At 55.4% G+C, this 9,382-nt stretch overlaps 1 protein-coding gene across 1 annotated transcript; it reads left to right on the forward strand.

Annotated features, from left to right (window-relative positions):
- The first annotated feature begins 5,353 nt into the window (after window positions 1-5,353).
- Window positions 5,354-7,166, forward strand: CDK2AP2 (cyclin dependent kinase 2 associated protein 2). The gene is made up of 4 exons (XM_007450423.1): window positions 5,354-5,480; window positions 5,786-5,886; window positions 5,974-6,106; window positions 6,638-7,166. The coding sequence occupies exons 1-4, from the start codon at window positions 5,399-5,401 to the stop codon at window positions 6,703-6,705; spliced, it is 384 nt and encodes a 127-aa protein (XP_007450485.1). The 5' UTR covers window positions 5,354-5,398; the 3' UTR covers window positions 6,706-7,166.
- The last annotated feature ends 2,216 nt before the right edge of the window (window positions 7,167-9,382 follow it).

The following is a 9,382-nucleotide window of genomic DNA, read 5'->3' on the forward strand; positions in this document are numbered from 1 at the left end:
CCAGAGGCGGGGTGTCAGTGACTTGCTAGAGGTCACGCAGCTCCACTGCCATCTCTCCCCTCCAGGCCATGCAACGCGTGCTGCCAGATTTTTCTTCCTGAAATGCCATTTGCGTGTTGTCACACTCTAGAAACTGGCCATGATCCCTCATTGCCCCCAGGCTGATCTGGCCCCTTTGCCTGGCACCAGAAGGCTCCGGGGAGGAACTGGCATACAGTCACACAGGTTAGGATGAAGCAGAGGTGGGACTTCACCCAGGCCTGGGGACTCTAAAATCACAGTGCCAACAAGAAAGGGCACCTCCAGGTCAGAGTAGACCCAGGACAGGCCTCAGCCTCCTCAAGCACTGCCTGACCAGACGCCATTCCCACCTGCTGGGAGGGATGATGGGCTTGATGTCCAGGTCAGGAAGGGGGAGGAGCTTTCAGTGCCTGTGGCTGGTCCTCAGCATTGCTACTGCCAACAAGATGGCCTTAAGACAGAGCAGGCGGGCAGCCACCAGTACTCTGCTCAGCCTGGAGCTTGGACCCCGAGGTGCCAGGGCTGGCTGCCGCAGCTTCAGCACTGCTTGCCTGGCAGATCACAATTAATGCTTAATCCTCAATTGGGTGATCTCTCCTGCCAGTCTGGCAAGCTTGGGGCTGAGGAGGAGTTGCCCCAGCCCCGCAGCTTGTCTGGGAGCCATGGCCCACACTCCCTCCCACCACCCTCCACTGGCCGGCACAGATGGCATTGCTGCCTGAGAGGTCTGTCCCCTCTGCAGGGGCTGGGGAGAGTGATGGACAGGTGCCAGGGGAAGACCAGAGCAGGCCCAAGGTCACCTTCCCATGGGCCCCAGCTTGTCAGGCCCTGTGCCTGGAGCAAGGGAGGGGGGATGGTTGGGGGGATGAACTTAATTGGCTGCTGTGTGTCTGCTGGCATCAGAAGTGCCCACAGTTCCCCTAAATCTCACACGTGCCCTCCCACCCCAGAAAGGCTGTTAGCTCAGAAGTTCCAAACAGACACAGCCGGAGCAGGCAGCAGGCCTGGGAGGAACAGGAAGCAGGCAGCGACTGTGCAAGCCAAGAGCCCCTTCCCCGCCTAAAGGGGGCACCTGCCACCCAACTCCACTGACTGTTGCCAGCTGGAGCAGGCTAGAGCTACGACATCTTCTGGTTTTCCAAGAGAAGCTGTCAATTGAGATTTTTACCTTAAGTCCACTTTAAATAGTTGGAGTATAATATACATTCAGTAACGTATACGAATGTAAAGCTCAGTGGATTTTTACATGTGTATGCACCAGGTAACCATCACCCAGATAAAGATATTACATCCACTTATTGTATTTTAGAGTAGTTCTAGGTTTACAGAATTATTTTGAATATTGGACGGGGCGCTCCTAAATACCTCACACCAAGCTTCTCCCATGTGTTAGTCAAGGTTCTCCAGAGAAACAGAACCAATAGGAGGGGTGTGCATGCGTGCGTGCGTGCGTGCGTGTGTGTGTGTATGTGAAGATATTTATTGTAAGGAATTGGCTTGGGTAATTATGGGCACAGAGCAGTCCCCAGATCTTCATTGAGCAAGCTGGTGACACAGGAGACCTAGTGATACATTTCCAGCCCAAGCCCGAAGGCCCAAGAACCAGAAAAGTCAATGTTGTAAGTTCCAGTCTGAAAGCAGAAGACTGATGACCCTGCTCAAAGGTCAGGCAGGCAAAATTCCCTCTCGCTCAGCCTTTTTTTTTTCCATTCAGATCTTCAACCCACATTGGGAAGAGCCATGTGCTTTACTTAGTCCACAGATTCAATGGATGTTAACCTCATCCAGATACACCCTCACAGACACACCCAGAATCATGTTTGACCGAAGGTCTGGGCACCCCATGACTCAGTCAGGTTGACACACAAAATTAACCACGACACTCTATTAACATCTTACGTCAGAATGGTACCTTTGTCACTGCTGATGAACTAATACTGGCACATTAACTGAAGTCCACATATTATGCAGATTTTATCACCTTTTCCCTTGTTCTGTTCCAGAGTGCCATCCAGGACACCATGTTACATTAGGCATCACGTCTCCTTAGGCTTCTCTTGGTCATGATGGTTTTACAGAATTTCCTTGTTTTTTTAAATTATCTTGACAGTTTTTTAGAAATTTTAATTTATTTGTTTGTTTATTTATTTATGGCTGCGTTAGGTCTTCGTTACTGCACACGGGCTTTTTCTAGTTGCGGCGAGCGGGGGCTACTCTTCGATGCCGTGCGCGGGCTTCTCATTGCCGTGGCTTCTCTTGTTGCAGAGCATGGGCTCTAGGTGCGCGGGCTTCAGTAGTTGTGGCACGCGGGCTCGGTAGTTGTGGCTCGCAGGCTCTAGAGAGTAGGCTCAGTAGTTGTGGCGCATGGGCTTAGTTGCTCCGCGGCATGTGGGATCTTCCCGGATCAGGGCTCAAACTTGTGTCCCCTGCACTGGCAGGCGGATTCTTAACCACTGCGCCACCAGGGATTTCCCTCTTGACAGTTTTGAGGAGGACCAGTCAGGTATTTTATAGAATGTCCCTAAATTGGGATTTTTCTGATGTTTTTCTCACGATTAGAACGGGGTTCTCATCCCAACATATGAAGGGTGCATACTATCAACATGATACCACTGAGGATGTTGACCTTGATCACCTGGCTTAAGGTAGTGTTTGTCAGGTTTCTGTACTGTAAGATTACTCTTTTTCTTTCTCCTGTTACATACTATACTCTGGAAGGAAGTCACTATACACAGCCCGCGCTTAAGGGGGGTGGAGCATTATAATTCACCTCACTAAGGGCTGAGTTTCTACATAAATTACTTGAAATTCTTCTGTCCGGGAAGTTTGTCTCTTCTCCATTTATTTATTTGCGCAATCATTTTTACATCAATATGGACTCATAGATATTTATTTTATACAAGTTATAATCTAGTACTATTTTTTTAACATCTTTATTGGGGTATAATTGCTTTACAATGGTGTGTTAGTTTCTGCTTTATAACAAAGTGAATCAGTTATACATATACATATGTTCCCATATCTCTTCCCTCTTGCATCTCCCTCCCTCCCACCCTCCCTATCCCACCCCTCCAGGAGGTCACAAAGCACTGAGTGCTATGCGGCTGCTTCCCACTAGCTATCTACCTTACGTTTGGTAGTGTATATATGTCCATGCCTCTCTCTCGCTTTGTCACAGCTCACTCTTCCCCCTCCCCATATCCTCAAGTCCGTTCTCTAGTAAGCCTGTGTCTTTATTCCTGTCTTACCCTCAGGTTCTTCATGACTTTTTTTTTTCTTAAATTCCATATATATGTGTTAGCACACGGTATTTGTCTTTCTCTTTCTGACTTACTTCACTCTGTATGACAGACTCTAGATCTATCCACCTCATTACAAATAGCTCAATTTCGTTTCCTTATTTTATTTTTTTATTTTCTTGCTCAAATTGCTCTACCTTTGGCCATTGGAAGCTCTTTCAGTTGGCTCCTGTGTCCCTCTGACATACCGCCATTATTGTGGCTGTTTGGGTTTGGAGGTTTTTATTTCATTTTAGCATTTTCTTACTTTCTGGCACTACTAGATGCTTCAGAATCATCTTGTATATTTCCTGCCCCAGTCCTAGAATCTGCCATTTCTCCAAGGAACCCTGCTTCATTTTATTGGAGAGTGGTATTCGAAACCAAGATCTGGGTGCAAGCTTGCTTCTAGGCCCTCTCAGCTGATAGAGTGATGAGATATATATGTACACTAACCTGTGAACATAGAAATTTTAAAATATTTCTGTATGTAACCAACTGTATTTATATCAAGCTAAACATGAGTTCCTATTGATACCTCCAACTCTAATCCGTTACCACATGGATCATTCTAGCCTCCTCCTCCTCGCTTACCTGTAACTTCTCATTCCAACAGTGAGAAATCATCCACTCTACACTGACATAATTTTTGATTCCAGTGTACATGTGTAGTGGTTTCCGAATTGTTAACTCATACCCCCATGGGAAACCACGTCATCAACTAGGGTCCAGTGCTTATGTGCAGTGCTTTTAGTCTTTTTCTTACAGACACCACTCATTTTCAGACTAGCACCTTATTCTCCCACTCCCTTCACTGAAGCTGTTTCATACATTTGTGATACAGTTTGATTCTTTTGTCATATTCTGCATTCCATCCTGGGATCCCCTGACCTCCTAAATGATTTTTTAAATCATTAAAAAATGTTCGTGATAGAAGCTCACTCTTTGACAAATGCTTAAGAGGAGAATGAAACAGTAAGCACTTTATGAATATTCACTTAATCCACACAACAACCCTAAGAGATAGTTATTATTAGCGTCCCCATTTTTCAGACGGGGAAGCTGAGGCCTATTGAGGTAACTTGCCCAAGGGCAAATCGCTAGCTGAGGTGGTGTGACATTCGAACAGTCAGTCTGACTCCAGATGGTGCTGTAATCCATGATCCAGGACGGCGCATGGTACAGGGCCCGGCATGCAGTTAAGTATTCAAGGTTAGCTGTTCCTGCTATTGTCATTATGAGGCACCGGCGTGGGGCCTTGGGGGGTGGGGGGTGGGGTGCAGGTTGAGGAGTCTTTGAGGTCGCCCTTGGACCTTACACCAGCCTAGACCCGAGGTCCAGGCAATTAGGAGGAAGAGGCACATCAACAGCGTTGGTGACGGACCCGTTGCCATGGGAACAGACGGATGCCTCAGGAGGGCGCATGCGCCGATCGAGGACAGGTTGCTGAACCGGTGAAAGGTGACGTAAAAGCGCACGGGGTGGGGCGCAGGGTTGGGAACGTCAAAGCCCTGCGTCCTCCGGCACTCAGAGCTGAGGAAAGGCGCGCGCGCGCGCGCGCGCGCGGCGGCGACGGCGGCGCCGGCGACAGCAGCGCAGCTGGACCGGGACCGGGCAGCGGGAAGCTGACGTACGAAGCAACGTGAGTGAGGCGCGAGGGCGGCACCCGAGCCCGGGAAGCCCGGCTCGGCGCGAACCGCGGCGGACCAGACCCAGGTCCAGGCTTCCGAGGCCCCGCCTCTCGGGTTTTGGGACTAATCGGATTGAGAGCGCGTCGGCCCGGGCCGCGAACTCGCCAATTGCGGAGGGCGTCGGCCATCGCCCAATCCGAAGCAGACAGGTGCGAGGTCCGGAAGGCGGAGACCAATCAGCAGCGGTTGCGGCCTGTTGGGGCCGGTCTCGGCCAATGAGAAGGCCCGAATGACATCTTCGCGCGCCAATCGGGAGTGAAGGAGCGTTCGTGCCCGCCCGTCCTTCCGGCCTGAGCTCTATTTACCAGGGGCGTGCTGCCGGCTTGCCAATCAGAGCGCGGCTGAGCGGCCAGGCAGCCAACCCGGGAGAAGCGGCCGGCCGGCGTCTGCCGCACCCAGGAGTTGGGGATGTCCTACAAACCCATCGCCCCCGCCCCCAGCAGCACCCCCGGCTCCAGCACCCCTGGGCCTGGCACCCCGGTCCCTACAGGTGAGGATCCAGCTCCGACCCTGCTTGCCTGCCCGGGCGGTCGAGGTCTCGAAGAGAAGACGGCCTGAGTTCTGCAATACTGGGCCTGCCGCCTACCCTCGCTGAGCCTCAGTTCGCGGGCCTGTGAAGTGGGCGTGGTCACGTAAGGGCTTGTTGGTGAAGCGCAGGGGGAGGGGTTTGTCCTGAAGTTTAGCAGCCTGGAATGAAGCCCTTTGGAGGGAATCGGGCGAATCTGATCCGGGGCTTGGAACGTCGGGGCGAGGCGTCCCTGCCCCGTGCTGACCTCTTACTGGCGCATGTTGCAGCCGGAAGTGTCCCATCGCCGTCGGGCTCGGTGCCAGGAGCCGCTGCCCCTTTCAGACCACTGTTTAACGACTTTGGACCGCCCTCCATGGGCTATGTGCAGGTGAGTGGAGCCGAGGGATTGCCTATGGATGGGGACTGGGGGCCCCTTCTTGGCCTGAGCTCACTGCCCTGTTCTCTTTTGACATAGGCAATGAAACCACCTGGCGCCCAGGGCTCCCAGAGCACTTACACCGACCTGCTGTCGGTCATAGAGGAGATGGGCAAAGAGATCCGGCCCACCTATGCTGGCAGCAAGAGTGCCATGGAGCGCCTGAAGAGAGGTAAGTGAGGCCAGGCCCACCGCCCCTGCCCGGGAGACAAACACTGGACATTGCTTCACTAGGTAGGGAAGGAAAGACATCTGGAGGCCACCTGAGCCAAGCCTAGACTAGGGCCAGGATCACTATCCAGAGAGGCGGGGTTTTTTTGGCTTGTTTTTTGTGTTTTTTTGGCCACGCCGTGCAGCATGCGGGATCTTAGTTCCCCGACCAGAGATCGAACCCATGCCCCCTGCATTGGGAGCATGGAATCTTAACCACAGGACCACCAGGGAAGTCCCCCAGAGAGGCGTTTTAAATTGAATTGACATTGAGTTAATTTCCAGGGAAGGACCTGGGAGTTTATATTTCAACAGGGCAAATTTGAGGATTAACCTCTAAACCTCTAATCTCATCCAGCCCCTCATTAGATTATAGTCCCTTTTACTGAAAGGGAAGGGGGTGGAGAGGGAGGGTGTTTTCCACTGGCGGGTGAACTTGGGACTGTGGAGGGTCGCTGAGATCCTGTATGTTACTTCCGCATCCACACCCCAGGCATCATCCATGCCCGGGCCCTAGTCAGAGAGTGCCTGGCAGAGACAGAGCGGAACGCCCGCACGTAACAGGACTCGACTCCGCCTCAGCATCTGGACCTTTCCTGGCCACTGCAGAGCACCTGCTTCTCCCTGGCCTTCACCCCGAGTTGCACTTCCCATCCTGGGCTTCCTGTCCTGTGTCCTTTGGTGGGTGCCCTCCAGGAACCAGTGGGCGGCTCTCGCTCCAGTCGGCAGCACTAACTGGAAACCCCCAAAAGAGTTAGCAGTGAGGTCACTGTGAATCCCACCCATGACCTGCCAGCAGTGTTGATCCAACTGGAGCTTTCTCCTTTCTGTGGCCCCCACCACTCAGCACTTACCCAGGACTTCTCACCACTTTTCCCAGATCCCTTCTCCCCAGCAGGGCCTCAGAAGGCCTGTCGCCTCCCTGCCCTGTCTCTTGGGCCATGGCGACCCTTTTCTCAGTGTGTCTTTTGCTAAATATGCCCTTTTTGTATAAATAAAAGATAATTTGGAGTTGTTCTCTCAGCGCGTAGTTTTTCTGAGTCTGGTGCTTTTGCTAAGCCTGGATGGGTGGAAGGTGGTGTGCAGTGGGTGGGAGAGAGGCCCACGGAGCCTGGCTTTGCCTTGCCTCCACTGTCCATTGACCTTGAGTGGAACCCTGCCCTTCTCTGGCCCTCAGCCTTCCAGCTGTAAGTAGTGGAAAGGGTTGAGCTCCAGTAGCTGAGCGCCCTGCCCTCCTTCACATGATGCCACCAGGGGGCAGCGCAGGGCCTTGGCTGCCTTCACAGCTGGAGGGCACTGTCTCCAGCCTGAGCCTAGAGGGTTCTTTCTCTGGACTAGCAGTGCCTAGCTGGTGGAAATGCCAGTTCACTTAAGCCACACCCTCACATGCCTTAATGCCCTAGCATCCTAAGCTCGGAATCAGCCCTGGAGGCTCTGAATACACCCCATCTCTGAGTCCTCAGAGAGGCAAGAAAGGGAGCATTGCTGCTTCCCTCCCCACAGGACCTGAGAAACAGTCAGGGAGAGAGAACTGGTTTCCAACATGGGTGAGACCCAGCTTGGTGCTGCCATACACTGTCCCAGTGCCTTGTAGCTGACTGGGTGTGGTCCCACGAGCCCAACCCTAGGCTGTCTCAGCCTTTGCGCAGGATCTGGTGGCAATTGACCAGACTTGTGGACCCAGAAGATATAGGTGGGGAAAGCCATGGGTCCCCATGCAGGGACTAGCGCAAAGATTTGGAGTGACTGCAGGCCTCTGCCTGTGTGTGTGTGGCAGAATGACCCTAGAGGTCTGGGGCATTGGAACCCCACCAGCTAGGTAGAGGCAAGTCAGAGACCAGCTTCTGGCTGCACTTTGGACGGTGAGGCATTTCCCCCACCCTGGGCCCCAGGATCCAAGGGCCTGGGAAGTAGGGAATGGGACTCTCTCATATTTCCATAGCACACAGGAGGGCTGGGCCAGCGTGGAGGTGGGAACCCAGAGTGCTTTGGGGATCCCAAAGAACACAGCGGGACTGAGAAGCGCCAGCCTTTGGAGAAGGGCCTCTGCTTCCCCCGCCGCCTAAGGGAAGGAAGAATGGGGCGGTCCTCCTCCGCCGCGGGCGGGGCTGCCCGGACCCGGCCCGGGTGGGGGGGAGGGCCGCCGGGCCCAGGAAGGGGGCGGGGCGGCCGCAGTGACGCGGCGGGCGACGGGAAGGGACAGCAGGGGCACCGGCGGGCAGACCTGGAGGAAGGTCGGGGCCATGGGCCCGCGCTTCGGCTCCAGAGGGTCCGGCCACCGCTGGAATCCGAGGCCGGGGCTCGGGGCGCTGGGGGCTCTGACCCGCCGCCCGTCCGCCCCCGCCCGTACCGGGTGAGGGGCGCCCGCCCTAAACTAGAGGTGAGCCGGGACGTTGGCGGGCGGGCCAAGAGCACGGCGGGGGACGGGGACGCCGGGGAGCGGAGGGAAGTGGAGACAACGGGGGCCTCTCGCCTGCTCAGTGGGTGCGAGGTGTAGATAGGGGCTGCAGCGAAGCCGGGGCGCAGGTGGGCGGAGGGGGGGGTCTCTCAGGGCGGGGGCCCGTGGGATACTTCTGCCTCAGCCCGAAGAGGGGTCAGCCCTCGGGAAGGATGATGGGGCGGCTGCGTAGACAAGTGCCGGAGGTCCAGAAAGGATGCTGGGAAGGGGAGAGTTGGGGACTGGGCTGCCGGCCAGGGTGGGAAAAGCAGGTCTAGGGGGCGGAGGTGTTAGTTATCTGGTCTTTGAAGGTAGGTTCGGGGGCGGGGGGTGGGGAACACTGACAGAGATGCTGAGAGGAGGGGTGCACGGGGCTGCTCCGCGTAGAGACACCCCGGGGGACAAGGTTCTAAGTGGACGTCCAAGAGCGGGGGATACGGGACCGACTCGGGGAAAGGGATGCAAGGGGCGGGCCCCGAGGGGCCGGTTGTGGAAGGCGGGCCCGGAAGGAGGGGCCCGGGGGTTCCTGGGGGCGGGTCCCCGAGGGATGCCGTTCCGAGGGGCTTGGACGCGGACGCGGCCGAAGAGGCAAGGCTGGCCAGCCAGCCCGCCGGCCTGAGCCCGCGGCTCCGGGGGGCCATCGTCAGCGCGCGGTTGCCGTGGCGATGGGCGGGCGGCGGGCGGGGGCTGCGCGAAAAAGAGGTCAGCGCTCAGCCTCGCCGAGGCTCCCGGCCCCTCGCGGCGCTGGCTGCAGAGCTGGGCTCGCCTCTGCCTCCCCTGCGGCGAGCCCGGGCATGGGGT

The sequence above is a fragment of the Lipotes vexillifer genome, unplaced genomic scaffold, assembly GCF_000442215.2.
Source record: "Lipotes vexillifer unplaced genomic scaffold, Lipotes_vexillifer_v1.1 scaffold1477, whole genome shotgun sequence".
Classification (NCBI taxonomy): Eukaryota; Metazoa; Chordata; class Mammalia; order Artiodactyla; family Lipotidae; genus Lipotes; species Lipotes vexillifer.